The following is a 22,959-nucleotide window of genomic DNA, read 5'->3' on the forward strand; positions in this document are numbered from 1 at the left end:
TGTCTACGTTACTCATACTTTCTCAGTTTTCCGGTGACTTTCTTACTTTCAATTACTCTATAAAGCAAGGATACTGCTTGTTCGCTTTACCTCCTAGTAGGCCTGGCATAATGCTACAACTGTGTGTTTAATATAAAGAGGAGGAATATTATCTGTTGCTGTGGGCTAGAGGAGAGATGGGGAAATAACAAGAGAAAAGAATGAAAAAAGGAGGAGGAGGACTGGGAGCAAGTTGTTTTCTGGTATGTGGAAACTCTGCTACAAGTTGGAGAGTGAAATGATGATTCCCAGGCTGGGACTCTCTCTTCTGTGCTCTCAGACTCCTTTATACACTGGAATTGTAATCCCAGGTACTCTGGAACCTTCATTTGTTTTATAAAGGTTTTCCCTAACCAACTAGAAAGGAGATGGTAACTTCCTTATAAATATATTTGCAATCATCTCATGACTCCTCCTCACCCACTCATACTGGATAAGAACTTTTGTACCTTATGCTTTTATGTTATAGGATGAGCACCTTCTAGTCCTGCACTTGGATTTAGCAGAAGAATCTTCTAGGACTGGCTGTGACCCTGTAGAACTTAGTCAAGTCACTTAACTCTCTGAATTATTTCTAAGGTTATATGCAACTGTAATGAAAATTGTATGATTCCTGATTTTAATACTAGCCTAATTTTGAATATCATAAAAGTAGTAATAAAAGAGTTTAGAACTTGGATTATCTGTCTGGGATTTAAGACCTTCGTCCTCACTTCTACAATGATCTTAGCTGATTAATTTAATCTCTCTGAAACTTTCTATTCATGTTTAGATGTTAAAAATTATTATTTAGTCAATATCATGTGGTTCTTCAAGAAGCAAATGTAGTCATATATGAGGACATTATGCAATTTGTAAATGTATATATTTGGGATAACATTTAAAAATTTGCAGCAACAGTAATAACGACCTTTACTGGGCACATTTTTTGGTCAGGCACTGTGTTAAGAATTTAATTCACATTATTTTATTAGATTTCAAACAATGCTAGAAAGTGATATATAATTTCTAATTTTACATTGGATGAAACTTAGGCTCAGATAATTCGAGCAATTTATCCAAGATAGCAAATGGTGGAAGAAGGATCCTTCAAGTAGCTGAAACTCTGAATCAGAATAAAAACTGAACTCAGAATTCAGTCCTACTACATTATGTCTTACTGTTTAACCATTGCTGATCCTGGCCATTTCAACTTTCTAAGCTTTAATTTTCATATAACTACTATGAAGACAAGAAAACTTGTAATTGTGAAAGTTGTAACGAGAAGTAATCTAGTTTATACTACTTTGAAAATTGTAACACAATAAATAAATATAAGGAAGATAGGTCATAGTAGTAGAGGTAGTCTTAGCAGCAGCAGCATCAAGTGTAAAACATTGGTATAATTTTTTCAACTCTACATGATGAAAATGAGAAATCCCATTGCTCCTAAGCATCTTCTTGCTAAATAAAAATAACTAAATGAAGCTTCAAAAAATATAACATATCTAGTATTAGCTCATTAAAGCTTTTCAGGTTTTAATGTGTGTATATTTTTAAATTTTGGTTTGCTACATGGAAGAGGACTGCCATTATTAACTCTGAACAGCTGTCTATTTTTCTGTTCTGTAACAAATAAGCTTGGGGTTCTATTTTTGCAATTCCCGGGATGGGTATGGAAAGTGGAAGTGGCAGAATATAAGTTTTACTCTATTGTATAATAACATATATCAGTGCTAATATTTCATTTTAATGAGTCATCAAAACATTTTATAACAAGCAATACTGGAATACAAAGAAGGCACCCTGCACCTGGTGTTAGTTTTTCGTGGCCTCCAGATGTATATGCACAGACATCACAAGACCAGTAGTCAAAGAAAATGCAAACTTCACAAGTGAGGAAGATATAAAGATAGAAGGCTCTTGCTTTTTTGTTAAAAACCCAAAGTGACAATTTCATTCCACTTTACCAGCAATCTGCAAATGTTCTTGCAGTCCCAAGCTGTTGTAATTATCCAGGTCGCTTCTGGTGTAGTTCCCTGCTTTGCCTTAAATTGAACATCTCCATAGATTGTCATCTTTATTCCTATACTAATAGAAATTCCATTAATAGACTTGTTCATATTCTTCAAAAGGAAATGGACTAAAAATTGGGGTATTACTAAACAAACGCAAAGTGAGGTTAAGAGGAAAGAAATAGGGAAATGAATCTAGCATGATTGCGGATGATGAGTTATAATGAATGAGGATGTTGAGGATTAAGTAATATTTAGAATCCAGAAAGGACAAAACACACTTGGAACACCATGAACTGGGACTGAAAGTCATCACTGAACAAATCCTATTTAGAACTGACCTCAACATATGATGGTTCAAACTATACATCCAGGGACCAGAGAGGCAGAGTCAGTGGATGTGATGCTGGGGCTCAGGAGACAGAGTTTAAGAACTTATTTGAGGCAAGAAGGATAATTTCCTCATTATCATTTCATTGTTGCCTAAATTCTCCCTTCTTAAGTATTCATCATTCCATCTATGCAGATTTACTTAGCAAACATACTTAAGACACCACACTTGGCACTGCAGAAAGTAGGAAGAGAAGTGCATAGTCTTGCCCTGCAAAGAATTCATAGTGCCGTGTGGAAATAAAAGAAACCTCCCAAATGCTTATAATCCAAAGCAGAAAAAAATGCACGAGAGAAATAGGGACAAAGTCCCATGACAGGCATGAAAAAAAAGGCAGGTGGGATTATGTTTACAAGATCTAAGTTCTCTGCTTGTCTTACTGGCCACATGATTTTAAACAAGGTACTTAACCCCACTGATCCTCTAAAATGTAGATAATAACAATGGGTCATTTCATGTTGGTATTGTGATGACTGCATACAAAAGTATAGATTAAAGCAGTTGGTACGAAGTTTCCCTATTCTTATTTTTCCTCAGAGGGGTGTTAATCAGGGTTGAAGTAAGGAGGGAGAAGGCATGCCTTTTAGTTATTAGGCACAAGGGAAGGCTTGTGGAAGGGGATAGGAGTTAAGTCCTGAAGGATACAATCTCACTTTGAAGACCAGTGTCCTCAGCTGATTTGTTTATCTTCTCTTCAATTCTGTCCCACCTCTTCTAGTAGCACTGTATCCTAGCCCTTTACCACTAGTCACTAACTGACCCCATCTTAAAGTTCTGTGGCTGAGAGAATAGAAACCCACTTGCAATGGCTTACGCAAAATTTGGAAGTTGTTGTCAGGCTAAAAGGACAAGAAGCACAGCAGGGCAGACCGCCTGGTAAACTGGAACTAAGAATTGGGAGTTTTGGGGGACCCAGAAAGTCACAGTCCAGCCTCTCTTACCTCATTTCTCTCAATCTCTTTCTTTGAGACCACATTGTTTCTCATCTGCTTTTCTTTTTCTACATTTCTTTCAATCTTTCACATCCGTGCACAAACATTCTCTGCTTCTCCATGGATATATCCTCAATTCTAGGCACCATTGTCAACCTGTAGGTCAGGCCACAGGTAGCGGGATAATTAAGCCAGATTTCTGAAAATCATTTCTTTCTTAACTTGAGGTTCTCTTCTGAGGCTCCAGTGCCTTTGTCTGTGGGCCTGAATTATTTAGTGTTGTTTTTATGATTTACCTGTATAATTCCTGATCTTAAATATGACCCAGCTCTCATCCTGGTTGTTCTGGCCTTGCTTCTTCTGTAATGCTCAAAGTGTCAGATCACAAGTTGGAGAAAGTTAGTAACCTATTCTCATTTCATACTGCTCTTCATGCCTTAGTGCCTTTGTTCCAGTTGTTTCTAACCTCTCACCTCCCTCATCTTGTAAACCCCTATTTCGAAACTGTCTCAAGACTTTTCTCCTTTGTCCAGCCTTCCTTATCTTTTCTTTCCATCCCAAGCAGATGGATCACTCCTTCCTTGCTGCATTTACCATGGTTTATACATCTTTTAATTGCTGCTCCTAATCACACTGCAATACAGTTGTCTTAGTTTTAGCGTTTTCTTCTTACTCTAGTGAGTTGATTAAGAAAATGGGCTCTGAGGTTGGATCACTGAGTTCAAGGACCAATCATTCCATTTATTAACTACGTGACTTCATCTCTTTTTTACGCTTTGTAAAATGGAGATGATAGTACCTACATCAGAAGTTGTTGACAGAATTGAGATAATACATGTAAAATGCTTGGAAGAGTGCATGATATGAAATTAGTGCTCAGTAAATATTAACTATTACTTTTTAAACTGCGAGTACCTAGTCCAGGGTGTGGCAAGCAGGATGTGTTCATTATTTGCTGGATAAATGAATTGTATTTAAAAACTATAGCACATTTGGGAGGATGTTTTATTTCTTTTGTTTGTAGTGACGGAAAAAGTGTCTACTGTTGCTACATTTTCTGATAATTGATGGGTATCTGTGTACGTATACATGCAAAATTGAATTGCAATTGTGAGAAACACTATAAACAACTTGCCTAAGATAGCATTCAAGTATATAATAGAGATATATGTGTAATTGTTTATTTAATGTCTGTCCCCACCACTAGAAGGTAAATGCTCCCAGGGCAAGATTTGACCATGTCCTATTTATTATTAGATGTTCCAGGCATATCACAATTTCTGACACATAAAAGGCATTTAATAAGCATTGGTTGAATGGATGAACACATGGAAAAATGGACTGTGTTTACACAATTAACAAGTGCCTTTTCTGTTTCCTCCACTTGGAATGTCCTCTTCTTCCATCATTACTGAATGTCAACATTCTGTTTAACCTTCAAACCTAGCTGAGATAGCCTTCCATGAAGCTTGCCCCTTCTCTGAATTCTTGTGATAATTCATAGACACTTAGGGTACTCTACATTTTGCATATGGTATTACAGTGATTTGCAAATCAATTTGGAAATTCTTGGGGGCAGAATTCCAATCAGGGGTTCTCCTGATTTATACATATTTACATCTCTCCCAATGCTTAATCAGCTGCATAACCTTCATATTAGGGTCAGAATAAGTTTTTCTGAGATGAGTGAATGAATGAATAGTATTGCAACTGCTTTTTGACTGACAGAAGCCCCAAGTCTAGCAGCAAGATGAGCATAAGAATTGTACTTATGACCCACTGATCCCTGTGTGAATGTTTTTATCAAATCCGGATATGATTACTAGCAGTATAAGGAAAACCAAATTTGTACATTGCAGCAAGAGATATTAGGGCACCATTAGGTAATACTATCTCTCTTACAAAGTGATGATGTCACAAATAAGTTTTAAGTTTACTTTTGGGCACTTGTCCTGTCTAGAATGGTATCTGACACATAGTAGGGGCTCCAGAAAATGTGAGTGAACTAACTGAACTAACAAATGAGTAAAAACACAGGCCAGTCTCTATGAAAAGAACTACTAATTATGAGGCTTTTTTTTAATAAGCATATCTACTCATTGGAATAAAACTGCAAAGTCTTTGATTTGCCTAATATCCAAAAATACTGACTGCCTAGAAGAATGCCCTTATGCCCCCAATGATGGAACCAATTTAAAATACTTCATGAGATCTTTTTATAATTCATGCATTTAGTAAATATTTAGGAGCTTACATTCTCCAGACACTTAGGCTAAAAGATAAGAAAAGTTCTGTGCTGCTGTTTTGCACTTGTGGCTCTTGGATCCAGCAGATGAACTTGCTTGAGACTCCAGATTTTATTTCCATCTTATCACTCTAGAGCAGGATCTAATACATGAAATCAAATCCTGAAACTTTGAGGGACTTCGTAGTTTGGTTTCCTTCTTCTCTGAAGATGTTTTGTGCAGCAGTATCCAGGTATCAGTTGCTTTAAGGTTCCTTTCACCAATATGAATTTTATATGGGAGGTTCCCTGGGGGCAGATTATGTAATGACTTGAGATTTTATATCAGGTTTATTGTTAGTTCACAGAACTACACTGACTGAAAAACCAGTTGTGATCCATAGCTTATGGTGTGTGAGTGAGATGATCCAGACCATCTAGGTGGCTCTGCATTATAATGATGTGTTAGGAATCCACGCTCACAGTAGATGCACAGAAGAGCATTTACTTGCTTATGACTTTTTCAGGTCAGTTCTCCTCAGATCAACGACATCAATATGTGACTATACTTTATACACATTGTTCATTTTCAAGTATTTGATTTAAAAGAGAACAAGGTTTATTTTAAAGGAGGCAATTACTTGAGCCATATGTTTGTCATTTATTTAATATAATAGACTCAGCTTGATAGGGTATGTATACTTTAGGATTTATTAGGACACTGTAAACAATGAAGTGTATCTAATGATTCCATACAAGTGTAAATACATGTGTGTACCTGAAATATATATCATTGAGTTAAAAAGTGCATAAAGCAGGGAATAAATAGAGTACTTTTTCTGCTGACAAATAAATAAATTGAGAGTGAGTTTATAAAGAGTTATTCTTAACTGATAATATTTTTAATAATGATGATATTTTCTAAAAGAAGCTCTCATGAAATTGTGATGATATAATCATATATTTAATAAAGACTTGGAAGATGCTTGAGATACTGTCAAATTCCCAATATGTTCTGAAAAGATTTAGAGCAGTCAAAAATAAAGCAAACCTGAATGATAATTTGGGCATGATTTTATGCATGTGTGAAGTAGGGAAAACTGGAAACATATACTGGAATCAACGAAAGAGCAGCCCATGAATTATGGGAATTGAATCCAAGGTTAACTGGACCCATAGGGGTCTATTCCATGTATTAACACATCCCTGCCCCTACCACTACACCACTACAATGCTATAGTCAAGGTTTCTGAGTTTTCTCCAGATGGGCTTTAGTAGAAATAATTCTATGAGATCAGTAAAGACAAAGCTAATAATGAAAAATGTCAAGCATTAATTGGAAATTGGAGACTCTTGTTGGTTGATTTAGTCATTCCTCATTCCTCACATGCTCACCAAGCACTCTTTATGTGCCAGGCGCTGTGCTAGACACTGGGAATAGATGCACTTCTGTATTTAAGGAGTTCAAGACAAGACAACAAGAACACAAACTAATAAATGTTAGTTCCTTTCTTCAACTTACTTTCCTATTCACATTTATCCCAAAAGTTACAATATAATTAGAGAGACTAAGAGGAAAACGCTTAAGAATAAAATGTTAGGTGATAAATCAGAGGTGCACACAAGAAATCAAGAAGGGGGAAGTTAACCCAGCATGGCCAGGGATGGCTTCGTGAGAGAGGAAATACTTGAGCTTCACAAGGAATATCACACTTTGATAATAACAACAACAGCAACAACAACAACAAAAAAAAAAAAAAAAAAAGGAAGAGAAGTGTCATAAAGATAGGAGAAGCAAACTATACTTTCTAGATTCTAGTTCAAAGCAGGATCCTTATAGCAATATGATTTAGAGAGTTTCCCACTATTAGTTTTTTAGTCTTCTTACAAAAATTATATGAGCTTTATGTCTTTAATAGTCAAGATCAACTTACTGTGATCCGAGTAAAATATAGTGGTTCAATTAGAAGAGCTTCAAATATAGCCAAGTGTTTGTGACATTTAGGTGATTTCCAAGTTACAGAGAAAAATATGATGGCATCTAACCTGAGTCACTTGAAAATAATGTGAACTTCAAGGAAGATTTATTCCAACTATTGAAAGAAGCATAGCTCTTGAGTTCTGTCAGAAATAATGCTTTTCTTGAGAGAGTACCAAATAAATTTTAGCAGAGATTATTTTTTAAGAATCTTCTCTCGTAGCTAATTGGTGATCTCAATTCTTCAAAGTAGACTAATGAAAATAATATATTTTAATATTCTTCTTGGTAGTTCTATTTACCTTATCTCAGCCTATCAAATGTAGCCAGCCTTATTCCTCTGGTTAAATTATAAGCACAAACATTATTTCTCCAAAATAAAACACAATGACACTGATTCACTAATTCACTTTATATAGCTATACACAACTTCTGTCGGACATTTTTACAAAATCTAAATATTGCATCACTACTTTACTAAAGAAGCAATTATACTTTTCAAGATAACTTTTTTGGTGGGTTTTACTTGGAGTAAAGAATAGCAATTTTGGTTTCTTGATCTATATCTCAAACCTAACCGCAAAAGATATTCAAGTAGCTCTGGGGGAACCAATGGGGAAATAAACATTGCAGTTTGTTTCAAACATTAATATATGGAATATTAATATTGTTTCCTTTCTTTAGTACATGCCACTATTAGAAACTACTGTCTTCAGTGGGATGAGTTTGAATGGACCACTGTTTATTCTTTCTCACTGATTAATGTTTGGACATATTAAGAATTAGGAATTCATACAGAGAAAAACCATATATTTAGCCTGAACGAGAACTATAGAGAAAATAACCATGGTCGTCAAATGTACAGAATACATACATTTCTTTATAGATATAACAGGAGAAAAAGGAAAAATAAATAAAAGAATCCCTAGGAAAATAAAAGAAAATTTTCCTTACCGGAATAAATGCATGTTGCATAGCTTGTTCACATTGTTTTAAAGAAGCAATAGTATCCCACAAAAGCTGGTAATTCTCAGCCCGAGAAGCACTTGGCCGTTGCATAGCGAAAGCTGGTAACACTCAAACTGAGCTCATAGAACCCAGTTGAAGAGGGAAAAAAAAAAAAAAAAAAAAACCCTGCAGATCTGTTACATAAACTTCTTAATTAGATCTGCTACACAAACTGCTATCTTAAGACTTAAAAAAAAAAGTTAATCAGAACATTTCTTTTGGGGGATAACTGGGCATGACTTGAACAGAGACAGATGTTTTCATTGGGAAGAATTTTCATTCCCACACTTGTGAAAAGCAATCCCATCAGTGTTCTCCTGTCTTCACACGGGTCTGGTGAAACGGCACATACCATAAGTGTGTGGGGGGAAAGAAGTAGGAAGAAGAGAGATGTGAAAAAATATTCCTACCAGAAGATTTGGGTGGCAGGTCATGGAGGCAGAATTTAAGTAGCTTGTGAAAAGTAGTAACATTGAAGGGAGTAGGTTATATACATATGTCTATGTACATATACAGATGTCTGCACTTGTCTGCTGTGTGAGAAATACAACTATATACATGCATACTCACAGTGTCATTTAATAGGTCCAACTCTCCTCTCAGTTTAGTTAAGAGTTAGATGTGACATATTCTTCACCTACAGAGTATTACTGCCTTAATGGCGCTACAAGTTGTTTATCTGGGATTATCTCTAAAGACAAGCCAGGAGGTATCTTAAAATGTAAGAGTAATTAGAAGAACTTTATGTTGCCTATGTATTGAAGAAAAGTCACTTTTATTCCTTAGTCTAGTTAAAATTTACATAGATAATAAAAGGAGAATCGTGTCTTTAAATGTTCTCGGGAAATGAGAGTAGGCTGGAATGTGTTAATTCCAAAGAAATATGCGTGTGCACTTTTGACAACAAAAAAGACTCATATAAGCATGAAATAAAATATGAACAGAATTTAGGGACATATTCTCAATTCTCTTCACCAAGGACAGTACCCACACAGGGAGGTGAGGCTCCACCAGTACCTAATGTCTCTGTAGGATTGCTGAGCTAGGAGGTAAGGCATCTTGGAAAGTGATTCTCAGAGCCCTTGGAAGTTCCAAAAGAATCTGTACTCTAAGGACTGGTTTCACAGTCAACAATGGTGATATTTACTCAAGCATTTGAAGAGGTAAGAGGCAAAAGGAGAGAAATTCACAGCATAATAAATTATGCATTTAATTGACCTAGAAAATCCAAGGAAGACCAAACAAGGTACAAATTTAGAAAACAGTTTGATAACATACACGAAATATTTTCCCTGTATTATTTTTGGAAGAGCAGCACGATTTGGGTTACCTAGTTTTCCTGCATTTGTACCCTGATGATGGTGGATTGGTTCATACTAATGCCCTTGTAGTGTTAAAGTCTCAAAGGCTGACACCAGGGAAGTTTTCCTCTTACCTTCATTACTTTTCAATTTTGAACTGAAGGAATGAAAAGTAGAACTGATCTTTCAAAATCTTTACCGAATTTGTAAATTTTACCTAATTTGTAGGGAAATTGTTTTTCCTTAATACTTCATGAGTACACACCATAAGGCTATTGCCATTAGACAGTTTGTTTTTCAATATCAATTCAACCAATTTCTCTTTTTCTCATTCATGGTGTTCTTCTGTTCAGCTCACACCCACAGTCCCTCCTCTGCCTTCATTCCTGCCCTTATAGTCTCCCATCTGCCCCAACCACATGCTTCTTCTCCATGCATTGTCGACCAGTCAGCCCACAACTTTCAGAAAATATTCCTTCACTAGCAAGTGTTCTGAATTTCTCAGGAAACAACAGGAAAATAAAAAGTTGTCTTTTAAGTTACCTTCCAAAATCCCAGTCAATCCTCTCCGAAATTCTTAAGCAAATGTTTATCATTAGTCCAGACCCCACTTGCTAGGTCTTCTAGGCTTTTCCTACCTCCTGTTTATCAGGTTCCTTTTTCTTTCCTTTAGAGAGCATCTCCTAAAAATTCTCTTCTCTTTAGCTTTTTTGGGGAAAAAAAAGGTAAAGAATTCGTAGTCTTTGTGTGTGGAAACACTGTTTTAAAAAGTGCCCTTTGAATCTTGCATTCATTCATTTATTCATGTATCCAACAAACATATCAGTCATCTCCCATGTGTTATATATATATATATATATATATTTTTTTTTTTTTTTTCTTGAAACAGAGTCTTGCTCTGTCTCCCGGGATGGAGTGCAGTGGCACTATCTCTGCTCACTGCAAGCTCCGCCTCCCAGATTCAGGCCATTCTCCTGCCTCAGCCTCCCGAGTAGCTGGGACCACAGGCTCCCACCACCACGCCCGGCTAATTGTTTTGTATTTTTAGTAGAGACATGGTTTCACCATGTTAGCCAGGATGGTCTTGATCTCCTGACCTCGTGATCTGCCTGCCTTGGCCTACCAAAGTGCTGGGATTACAGGCATGAGCCACCGCGCCCAGCCATGCTATAATTTTTGATAGTACTTTGGACAAAAGGATACATCAGATGTTGCCTCTACCTTTAAGGAGAGTCTAATAGAAGGGATGGCAAATCAAAACAAATAACAAAAAGCCAAGTTTAAAAAAGTGTAAGTGCCCATGAAAAAATGCTCATTATCACTCGCCATTAGAGAAATGCAAATCAAAACCACAATGAGATACCATCTCACACCAGTTAGAACGGCAATCATTAAAAAATCAGGAAACAACAGGTGTTGGAGAGGATGTGGAGAAATAGGAACACTTTTACACTGTTGGTGGGATTGTAAACTAGTTCAACCATTATGGAAAACAGTATGGCAATTCCTCAAGGATCTAGAACTAGATGTACCATATGACCCAGCCATCCCACTACTGAGTATATACCCAAAGGATTATAAATTATTCTACTACAAAGACACATGCACACATATGTTTATTGCGGCACTATTCACAATAGCAAAGACTTGGAATCAACCCAAATGTCCATCTGTGACAGACTGGATTAAGAAAATGTGGCACATATACACCATGGAATATTATGCAGCCATAAAAAAGGATGAGTTTGCATCCTTTGTAGGGACATGGATGCAGCTGGAAACCATCATTCTTAGCAAACTATCACAAGAAGAGAAAACCAAACACCGCATGTTCTCACTCATAGGTGGGAACTGAACAATGAGATCACTTGGACTCGGGAAGGGGAACATCACACACCGGGGCCTATCATGGGGAAGGGGGAGGGGGGAGGGATTGCATTAGGGAGTTATACATGATATAAATGATGAATTGATGGGTGCTGATGAGTTGATGGGTGCAGCACACCAACATGACGCAAGTATACATATGTAACAAACCTGCACGTTGTGCACATGTACCCTAGAACTTGAAGTATAATTAAAAAAAAAAATGTGTAAGTGCCATAAAAGAGGGAGCATAAACTATTTAGAAAGCAAAGAAAAAGAAGAGATTATATCCATGGTGGAAATTAGGGCAGCATCATGGAAGACTTAGCACTTTGCTAGAGCTTTTTGTTAGGGTAGTATTTGGCCAGAGAGATATAGGGGAAATTCTGAGAAAGGAAAGGTACAGCAAAGGTACAGGGTGGGAAAGGCTTCATTGATTATTGTTTTGGAAGAAACGTGACAACAAGAAAAAAATTGTAAATCAATGACTATCCAGCTTAAAATTCAGATTTAGAACAAATTTGAGCGTATTCTTGATTGAAAACTAATAGCTTGCTATTCTTGATGCTAACCAATATTACCTTTAACCAACTCACAGATAATTCATGTTCATAAATTCAGTGAAAATCTTCTTAAACCTCTTGAGGTGATAAGTTCTATGTGTTTATTCCTCACTGTTTGAAATAGGCACATTGATATATGTTCAGAGGCCCTAGGTGGTTCAATCATTTAGGTTATATTACTGAATTATTACTTTTCATTAAGCATATATTATGTGTTTTGCATTCCTGCTCACTTTCATAAGTTCTAAACTTCTGACTTTCTAAGTTCAAGTGGGTTCCACTATAAATCAAATGTTTTTCAAATATTTTACTTAGTTCAATTTGACTCAGTTTAGCAAACATTTATTGAGCGCTACTATGTGCCAAGAACTGTGCCAGAAATAGAGAACACAAAGATAAATGTAACATTATGTCAATCCTCTGTTTCTTTTCCACTACCACTCAGTGTGCAACTGTCTCTGCCCACAAGTGGAGCATATGTATTTTCTTCCTGTTAGCACAATGCTTGATAAGTAATTGCTACCATTTTTTCCGTTAAACACTCAGTCACTAGGCTACACGTCTATCACATCTAAATATGTCACGATGCTCTAACTTATACTGCAGACCTCAGAATACCTTACGGTACTTTTGTATGGTGGGATTGCCATACATTGAGTGCTTTCTGCTGGTGAATGGTTTAAATGTAACTTCATGACAATTGCACTTCCAGTAAAAATAGAGTAACAGGGCCTGGGTTTGCATTCCCACCTAAAGTGACAACAACAAAAAAAGTACACAATATAGGAAAGAATGGGTTTCAAGAATGCACATGAGACAACAAAAAACAATGGATGCAGAGAGAAAAGAAACAAACAAGGTGGGCTCTGATATTCCAGAGAGGAGGAATCCAGTTTTGGCCAGTGGACTTGCTGAGTTGAGAAGACAGAATTGGTTTGCTGGGAAGATCAAGGCAGCAAGTAGAAACAGAAAAATCCACAATTATAACTGGAGATATCAACAGCTTTCTCTAAATAGTTAATAGAACAAAGAGAAAATTTGTAAAGATATACAAGTAGACTTGTATAATACTAGGCATCAATTTGAGTTAATAAACCTTTATGGAATATTTTATTCAACAACAGCAAAATACACACATTTTGAAGTGCTCAAATAGTATTTGCCAAGATAGAACATATTTTGAACTTGAAATCAAATTTTCATAAATTTAAAAAGATTCATGTCATGGGAAATATAATCTCGGCCATAATAGGATTAAGTTGAAAATCAATAACAGAACTATCTCTGGAAACTCTCAAAATATTAAGAAAATAAATGACACAATTCTAAATAGCTCATTGGTTAAAGAAAAAAAACTAAAAATGAGAATACATTTTGAACTGAATGAACATAAACTACAATATATTGAATTTGTTGGATTCCCTTAAAGCAGTAATTAAGGAAACATACATATCACTACATGCTTATATTTGAAAGAATTTAGTGTCAAATTACTGACTTCAGCTTCCATCTTTCGCAACCAGAAAAAAATATATCAAATTAAATCCGAAGTATGCAGATGAAAGGAAATAAAAAATATCAGCACAGAGGATAGAGGAAAATCAATGAAAACAAAAGCTAGTTCTTTGAGAATATCAATAAAATTGATAACACTCTAGCAAGACTAGTGAGGAGAAACAAATTTTCAAAATCAAGATGGAGGAAGATGACATCCCTGCCAATCCTACAAACATGAAAGAGCTAATAAGGAAATCTTTGTGTATGTATGTATGTATGTATTTATGTATTAATTCTTACAGACAGTGCAATGTTATGATCATGGCTCACTGAAGACACGAAATCCTGGCTTCAGGCAGTCCTCTGGCCTCAACCTCCTGAGTAGCTGGGACCACACGACTGGCTAAGTTTTTTTTTTTTTTTTTTTTTTTTTGAGACAGGGTCTCACTTTGTTTCCCAGGCTGGTCCTGAACTCCTGGCTTCAAGCAATCCTCCAGCCTCAGTGTCCCAAAGTGCTAGGATTATAAAACATGAGCCACTGTACCTGGGTGAGAAAATCTTATAAACAAGTTTTTCCCCCCAAAATTTGATACCTTAGATGAAATGGACAAATTCCTTGAAAGATGCAAACTAACCAAGAAGAAATAAGTACTCTACATAGTCACTTTATAAAATATTAAAGATATTTGTAATTAAAATCATCCCACAAAGAGAACTCCGGCACAGATGGCTTCACTGATAAATTTCTCTAAATATTTTAAAGAAAGAAATAATAACAATTCTATACAAAATTTTTCAAAGAACTCAAGAGGAACAAATACTTTCCAGATCATTTTTTTCTTGAGGCTAGCATTACCCTAATCTCAAACCAGATGAAGATATTACAAGAAAAGCTAATATCAATAAACCCTCATGAATATAGATGCAAAAATTCTAAAAAAAATTTTAGCAAATTTAATCCAACAATGTATAAAAAAGATAATGCATCATGACCAAGTAAGCTTAACACTGGGAGTACAAAATTGGTTTAACATTTACAAATCAACCAATGAAATGTATTAAGTTTTTTTTCCTGAAAATTAAATAATGAATTTATTCATATGTGGAACAGCTCAACGTTAACTATTTTCACAAATTGTAATTATGAAACTATAAACATTATTTTATTTATTTATTTAATTATACTTTAAGATCTGGGTACATGTGCAGAACATGCAGGTTTGTTACATAGATATACATGTGCCATGGTGGATTGCTATACCCATCAATCCGTCACTAAAACACCAGAAGCAATGGCAACAAAAGCCAAAAGAGACAAATGGGATCTAATTAAACTAAAGAGCTTCTGCACAGCAAAAGAAACTACCATCAGAGTGAACAGGCAACCTACAGAATGGGAGAAAATTTTTGCAATCTATCCATCTGACAAAGGACTAATATCCAGAACCTACAAAGAATTTAAACAAATTTACAAGAAAAAAACAAACAATCCCATCAAAAAGTGGGTGAAGGATATGAATATACACTTCTCAAAAGAAGACATTTATGCAGCCAACAAACATAGGAAAAAAAGGTCATATCATTGGCTATTAGAGAAATGCAAATCTAAACCACAATCAGATACCCTCTGAAGACAGTTAGAATGGCAATATTAAAAAGTCAGGAAACAACAGATGCCAGAGAGAATGTGGAGAAATAGGAACACTTTTACACTGTTGGTGGGAGTGTAAATTAATTCAACCATTGTGGAAGACAGTGTGGTGATACCTCAAGGATCTAGAACTAGAAATACCATTTGACCCAGCAATCCCATTACTGGGTATATACCCAAAGGATTGTAAGTCATTCTACTATAAAGACACATGCACATGTGTGTGTTTATTGTGGCACTGTTCATAATAACAAAGATGTGGAACCAACCCAAATGTCCATCAGTGATAGACTGAATAAAGAAATTGTGGCACATATACACCATGGAATATTATGCAGCCAGATAAAAGGACGAGTTCATGTCCTTTGCAGGGACATGAATGAAACTGGAAACCATCATTCTCAGCAAACTAACACAAGAACAGAAAACCAAGCACCACATGTTCTCCCTCATAAGTGGGAGCTGAATAATGAGAACGAATGGACACAGGGAGGGGAACATCACACACTGGGGCCTGTTGGCAGGTGGGGGGCTAGGGGAGGGATAGCATTAGGAGAATTTATTAACTTTTTATAAAGAAACAAAACAAACTAACAACTTACAATTGTCTTAGTAGGCACAGAGATAGCATTTTACAAAATCCAGTATCTCTGTTTTTAACTAAAAACTCTCAGGACAAGACAAGTATGTCCCTTCTCACCACTTATATTCAACATTGTCTAAGAGGTTCCAAACTGTGTAAGAAGGCAAGAAAAATAAATACAGTTTGGAAACAAAGAAATGAAAATACTTTTATTATACATGACATAATTATGTGTGGAAAATCTCATGAATTCTAAAGAAATGCTAGTAGAACCCTTAGGAAATGTAATAAGGTTGCAGAACACAAGATTAATATTCAAAGATCAATTGTATCTCTACATACTAGCAATAAATACATAGAAATTAAAATAAAAAATAATGCAATTTATGATAAATTTTTGAAATATTAACTACTTCGGGATAAACCTGATTTTTTCTTTTTCTTTTCTTTTGTTTTTCTTTTTTTTTTTGAGACAGAGTCACGCTCTATCACCCAAGCAACCCTCCCTCCCAGGTTCAAGCAATTCTTGTGCCTCAGCCTACTGAATAGCTGGAACTATAGGCGCACACCATCACGTCCAGCTAATTTTTGTATTTTTTGTAGTGACAGGGTTTTGCTGTTGGCCAGGCTGGTCTCAAACTCCTGACCTCAGGTGGTCTGCCTGCCTCAAACTCCCAAATTGCTAGGATTATATAAAACTGATTTTTAAAGTGTGCAAGACATGTACACTGAAAACTACAAAAAGAAAAAAGAAGATGCAATATTGTTAAGATTTCATGCTCTGAAAACTGATTTATAGAGTCAATGCAATCCCAATCAGAATCCCAGTGGGTGTTTATTTAGAGAAATTAACGAGCATACTCTAAAATCATATAGAAAATCAAAAAATATATAGTAGCCAAAATAACTTAAAAATGAAATTGAAGAAAGAAAACATCTGATTTCTAGAATTGTTATAAAGCTAATGTAGTCAAGACAGTGTGGCACTGGCATAAAGATAGGCAAATAGATAAATGGAACAGAATAGTGACTACCAGGGTTGAACCATACATCTATAGACAACTGATTTTTAATGAAGGTACAAAGGCAACTTAATGAAGGAAAGATAATATTTTCAATAAATGATGCAGGAACAATTGGTTATCCATATGTGAAAGAGTAAACTTTGATTCACACCTCTTGTTACATATTAACTCAAAGTGGATTATATACTTAGATGCAAAACCTAAATGAAGCATCTAAAGGAAAACATGAGAGAAGATCTTTATGACCTTGGGTTAGGTAGAATACAAAAAGCTAAATCTGTAAATGAACAAACTGATAAATCAGACGTCATTAAAATTAAAATTTTCTGGCTCAAGCCTGTAATCCCAGCACTTTGGGAGGCCGAGACGGGCGGATCACGAGGTCAGGAGATCGAGACCATCCTGGCTAACATGGTGAAACCCCGTCTCTACTAAAAATACAAAAAAAAAAAAACTAGCTGGGCGAGGTGGCGGGCGCCTGTAGTCCCAGCTACTCGGGAGGCTGAGGCAGGAGAATGGCATAAACCCGGGGGGCGGAGCTTGCAGTGAGCTGAGATCCGGCCACTGCACTCCAGCCTGGGAGACAGAGCCAGACTCCGTCTCAAAAAAAAAAAAAAAAAAATTAAAATTTTCTGTGCTTTAAAAAGTATTGTTAATAAAATAAAAAAGACAAGCCAAAGAATGAAAGGAGATATTTACAAATTATACATCTCATATAGGACTTGTTTCTAAAATAAACAAATAACTCTTAAAATTCAATAAGAAAAAAATCCCCCCAAAATGAGCCAAAGATTTGAGCAGACACTTCACTAGTGAAGATACAGGTATCAAATAAGCATCTGAAAAGATAATCAATATCATGAATTGTTAGAGAAATGAAAATTAAAACCCCAGTAATACACTACCACATACCTATTAAATAGTTAATATTTAAAAAGACTGACCATATCAAGTGTTGTTGATGATGTGGAAGACTGGAACTCTCATACACTGCCGGTGATAATATAAAAAATGGTACAACCCCTTTGGAAACAGGTCAGTATTTTTTTCTTAAGTTAAACATGTACCTACCCTGGGATTTAATGATTCTACTCCTAGGCATTTACTGAGGATAAATAAAAGCACATGTCTATTCAAAGACTTTCATACAAATATTCATAGCAGCTTTATTTGTAATAGCCAAAAGCTTGAAATAACATCAACAGATGAATAGATTAAACAATTGTGATATTTGCATGCAACAGAATAGTGTTCAGCAATAAAAAAGAATGAACTATTGATATATGCAAAAACATGGATTAATCTTTAAATAATCACGTTGAGTGAAAGAGGACAAAGAAAAAAAGTACATACTATATGATCTCACTTATATAGAATTCTAGAAAATGCGATTTAATATATAAAGACAGAAAGGAGAGTAATAGTTGACTGGGAATGGGGAGGTAGAGCAGGTAGGGTAAGGTAGTTGGAGGGAGGGATTACAAAAGTCTGGATGGATTAAAAAAAGGCATAAAGAAATTTGCAGAGGATGATAGATATCCTTATTATCTTGAATTGATGGTTTCATATGTGAAAACTCATCAAACTGTACCTCATTGAAGCTATTTAAATTTTTTTAAGTTTCTAGAGAAACCATCAGAAAGTCTCATACTCCTGGGGCTTATCATAAGTGATAAACACTCATCACTTAATGTTGTAATCTTGCAGTTCAATCTGTCTCCTTGGAGAGGGGTTGGGGAAGATAAATAAGCTTAGAAAGCAATGACCTTCCAGCAGGAAGGGAAGCAGAGGACAGGGATAAGTTTAATCAGAAGAAAAGACCAAGACTTTAACATCCAGGACCTTACTTCTAGTTCTAGTTCTTGCTCTAATTTAGCTGTAAGATCTTGGTTCAGTCATTTTGCTTTGACAAACTTCAGTGACTCAATTTCAAAATGAAAGGATTAGATGCAACTATCTCTCAAGTTCTTTTAGAGCCATAATTCAATGATCTATAGATACATTTTAATCATCAACAATCCCATTTTCCTCACAACTCAGCACTTACAGGTATGGCCTTAAATTTAGCAGAACTACTTCACATAATTTTGAAGTATGTATTGTCATATATGCTGGTAATCTCACTCCTGTAATAGAGTAAACTCTCTGGAGGGTGAGGTCCTCTATCCTAAAATTTCTGGTTTCCCCATAGTATTTAAAGTTCAGAGCTTATATCATTGTAATATTGACATTATCATTGACAGTAAAATTGTAACAATTCATATCTATCATTTTACTGCTTAAAAAGCTACTCTCCCACATGGCATCCCCATGAAGGTCTTATTCGTAATATACAGATAGAGAAATAGGTTCACAGAGGCTAAAGTAACTGGCTTAACCACTAACTACCCTGTGACCATGGCCAAGTTCCACAGTGTCTGTAAAACAGAGCCTGTGAGATAACAGTACTTATCTCATAGGATTGTTGAGGATTAAATGAGTTAATATTGATAAAACTTTAGAGCAGAGCCTGGCACACAGTAAGCACTATTATTAGTGTTTATGAAATTAATTTAACTTTACTGATTTATTTAACAAGTAAGAATTAATAGATCAAGATTAGATTCACATCTTTTGGTTCTTAGTCCAATATACGTTTGACCAGTGATCAGTAATTATATAATTGTAGATTCACCTTTCCTAACCGCCATTACACCCTAGTCTAAAGGATGTAACCTCCTAGTTTTCTTCCTCCCTGAACCCTATTTGCCTCCTTTTCCTTCATAGTATTTACTTTTTAATTTTCTTCCTCCTCCACTAAACTGTAAGCTCAGAGAGCAGAAGCCAATGTACAGCCAGCTCCAGCACAGTACCTAGAATATAGGACTCTTTCAGGGTTTGCTTGATATTATTACTATTAATGGGGGCTAAAATAGATAAATACTAATTAAAATTTCAAAAATATATGTTAGTATATTTACCAGGATTTTCTGTATTTACAAACATCTACAGTGAATTCAGCCATGACTCAAAACAAAAACAAAAACAAAAACAAAACAAAACAAAACAAAAACGGGCCAGGTGCGGTGGCTCACACCTGTAATCCCAGCACTTTGGGAGGTCAAGTCAAATGGATCACCTGAGGTCTGAGACCAGCCGGACCAACGTGGAGAAACCTGATCTCTACTAAAAATAACAAAATTAGTCTGGTGTGGTGGTGCATGCTTGTAATTCCAGCTACCCCGGAGGTTGAGGCAGGAGAATCACTGGAACCCAGGAGGCAGAGGTTGCTGTGAGCCGAGATCCCACCATTGAACTCCAGCCTGGGCAACAAGAGTGCAATTGTCTTAAAAAAAAAAATCAATCCTGGCCTCTGATCCATTTTTTCCTATTTGAGAGAGTGACACCTTGATGGGCAAGACTCACATGACTGTGCCATGGCAAAATGGCAAATGCCATATTTTATAGGGGGAATTATATGACCTGTGGTGTACTGAAGTCCATATAATATAAAATTGTGCTACATATTCAATCATTCAGTCATGCCTCAAACCTGCTTAAGAGATGCAAGCCATCGTATTACAGTGACATTTTGCACACACTGCAGTCTCTGGAATAATATGCCCAGTATTGTAAGAGAGAGAAAGCAAGCGACCTGAGAGAAGCTGACTGAAGTAGGTAGGACCCCAGGTCTTGTTTGAACACAGTTCTGCAGAACTGTGCATGTTAACTTCAGCATGTTAAACTTCAGACCAGAGTCAAGCCAGGGCTAACCTGGATAGAACCGTGAGGCAGATGAAGTGTGTCTTCACTATCTTCTTTCCTGTCTAGAGCCCTCAGCCATTCTCCACTGGACTTTCTTGACAGGAGGAAAGTTACTTGAACTCAATTGTAGGGCAGTATTAAGAATTTAATATGCCTCTTGCCCTACTTGCTTTCTTGACTCTTTTTGAGGCCAGGTGTTAATCATATTCATCAGTTTGTTCTCAGCCTCTAGTGCATTGCCTGGCATATAACAAAGGGCACCAAAGGTTTCTTAAATAAATAGATGGACATAAAAAATGTTTTATTTGATGCTGATGAAAGGAATTCTTTATATTTGCAGAGCATGTTTTCATTGACAAAACACATTTACAACTAGGACTTCTCTGTTACTTTTCACCTTCTCCCTATTTACACGTTTAAACGTTATTATGTCAGTGGCTCTCTTGTTTATTTTTGGCTCAGATTTCTCTCCTAAATTGAATATCCTGTTGCTTGCTGGTCATCTCCGCTCAGGTATCTCACAGATCTCTCAGATTTAACAGCTCCAAAAGCTAAGCTTTCATCTTCCTTCTTCCCTCCTCAAATCTGCTTCTCTTTCAATTTCCTCATCCAGTAAATCCCAGCTCTGCCCACTCCATTTCTCAAGTCAAATCTCAGGAGGCTTCACATCCACTTCATCAAGACCCTCTGATGGAATAATTTGGTCCTGTCTGTCACCAGGGTCAGCTTGTGCCATCTCCCCCTTCTCTGTGACCTAGCTCCACAGGCCCTCTTCCATTATTTAGGATATAATAAATCCCATTCTCATGTTGGTTCCTATGCAAATGCCAATTCTTCTGCCTCAAATCTTCTCCCACCTGTTCTTCAGAATTCTCTCCCACTTATCATTTAAATCTTAGCTTCACTGTGCATTGTAGGAGGCTTACCAGATCCCTGTCCTCTATTTGTTAGATGCTAGTAATCCTTCCTTCCCCCAGATGTGAAAACTAAATAGGTCTCCAGACATGACCTATGGCCCCCCAAGGGAAAAAAAAAAAACTATGCCAGTTGAGCACCACTGCCCTATGTCTTACTCAGGACATCCTGTTATAACTTTTCATGGAACCCAGTCTGTAAGCCTCTTTTGTGACTTTTGTGTGATGTTTACATTACATAACTGAATTACTTCATTATGGATGAAAACTAGTTCTGCTTACAATGTATCATCTATATATAGTGTCCAGCATGAGTAGGTACTCAATAAATATTCGTTGGATAAATGAATGAATTTCATTCTCATACAAACCCTATGGGAATATGCACAGCCAGAATTAGCAACCCTATTTCTAAATTGAGGTAGAAGATACACTGAATGGTTCAATGAGAGGCCCCTGAATCACATCATCAATAAATGGTAGACCCAGGAATCCATTAACCTAGGCTTTATCACTCTCAATTCCTCTTACCAGCATGTATCCTTTTACTGCCATTACCACGTTTTTAACCTTCTCAGATTACTTCATCTGCTTTCTCTTCCAAGTGCTTTATTATGTGTTGTCCTTGTAGTCCACAGTAATATACACCTAGCTCTATATCAAGGGCTGAAAAGCTCAGACCTTGCAGTGGCTTCCAGTGATGCTCCACTCTGCTGCTTTTAAAAACTCACAGCATATTGAGGTGGTTAGGGCTTCTCATGTTGTAATAGGAGTGCAAGGGGGTAAAAAAAGTCAATAGCTCTCTTGAGCAAATTTGCTTTTATCATACACTTAGCTCAGCCTTGTGGTCTACTCTAGTAAACAGACTGAAGAAAACTAATCACAGGACAGGTTAAGATACTCTAATCTTAACGAAGCCATTGCAATATTGCTAACCAGAATATGGAATAACTTTTAAAGATGCTTGGCTAAAATTATCCTTTACTTTCATGCTGCTTAAGTATGGCCAAGCAGAAAAATCTCGATTGAAAATGAAAATTCTCTTAAATGGTACTTACAGCATGCTAATGCGCCTCTATGTTCCAAGGTTTTGAATAACAAGATCTATATGGCATGCTCAATTTTTTCCCTCAAATAAACTATTTTTGAATAGCTTAAGGGCCACAATGGTCAACAAGTGTCTGAGTGAGGAAAGGGCATGCTGTTGAGAGGTAAATTTGACTCAGAGATGCCCCTGAGCCATGGAGAG

At 36.3% G+C, this 22,959-nt stretch overlaps 1 protein-coding gene across 9 annotated transcripts in view; it reads right to left on the minus strand.

Annotated features, from left to right (window-relative positions):
* DLG2 (discs large MAGUK scaffold protein 2) overlaps positions 1-22,959 on the minus strand; it is a 1,315,102-nt gene that overhangs the window by 819,960 nt on the left and 472,183 nt on the right. For 2 of the 9 annotated variants that reach the window (XM_033207416.1, XM_033207418.1), the window contains exon 1: positions 8,513-8,618. The exons of 6 other annotated variants lie outside the window; for them this stretch is intronic. In XM_033207416.1, the coding sequence (XP_033063307.1) occupies positions 8,513-8,617 (105 nt within the window). In that variant the 5' untranslated portion in view covers position 8,618. Of the gene's footprint in view, positions 1-8,512; positions 8,643-22,959 lie in introns of those variants that run through there. One more of the 9 variants, XM_033207410.1, reaches the window with a different exon arrangement.

This window comes from Trachypithecus francoisi, unplaced genomic scaffold, assembly GCF_009764315.1.
Source record: "Trachypithecus francoisi isolate TF-2019V2 unplaced genomic scaffold, Tfra_2.0 Lachesis_group8, whole genome shotgun sequence".
NCBI lineage: Eukaryota > Metazoa > Chordata > Mammalia > Primates > Cercopithecidae > Trachypithecus > Trachypithecus francoisi.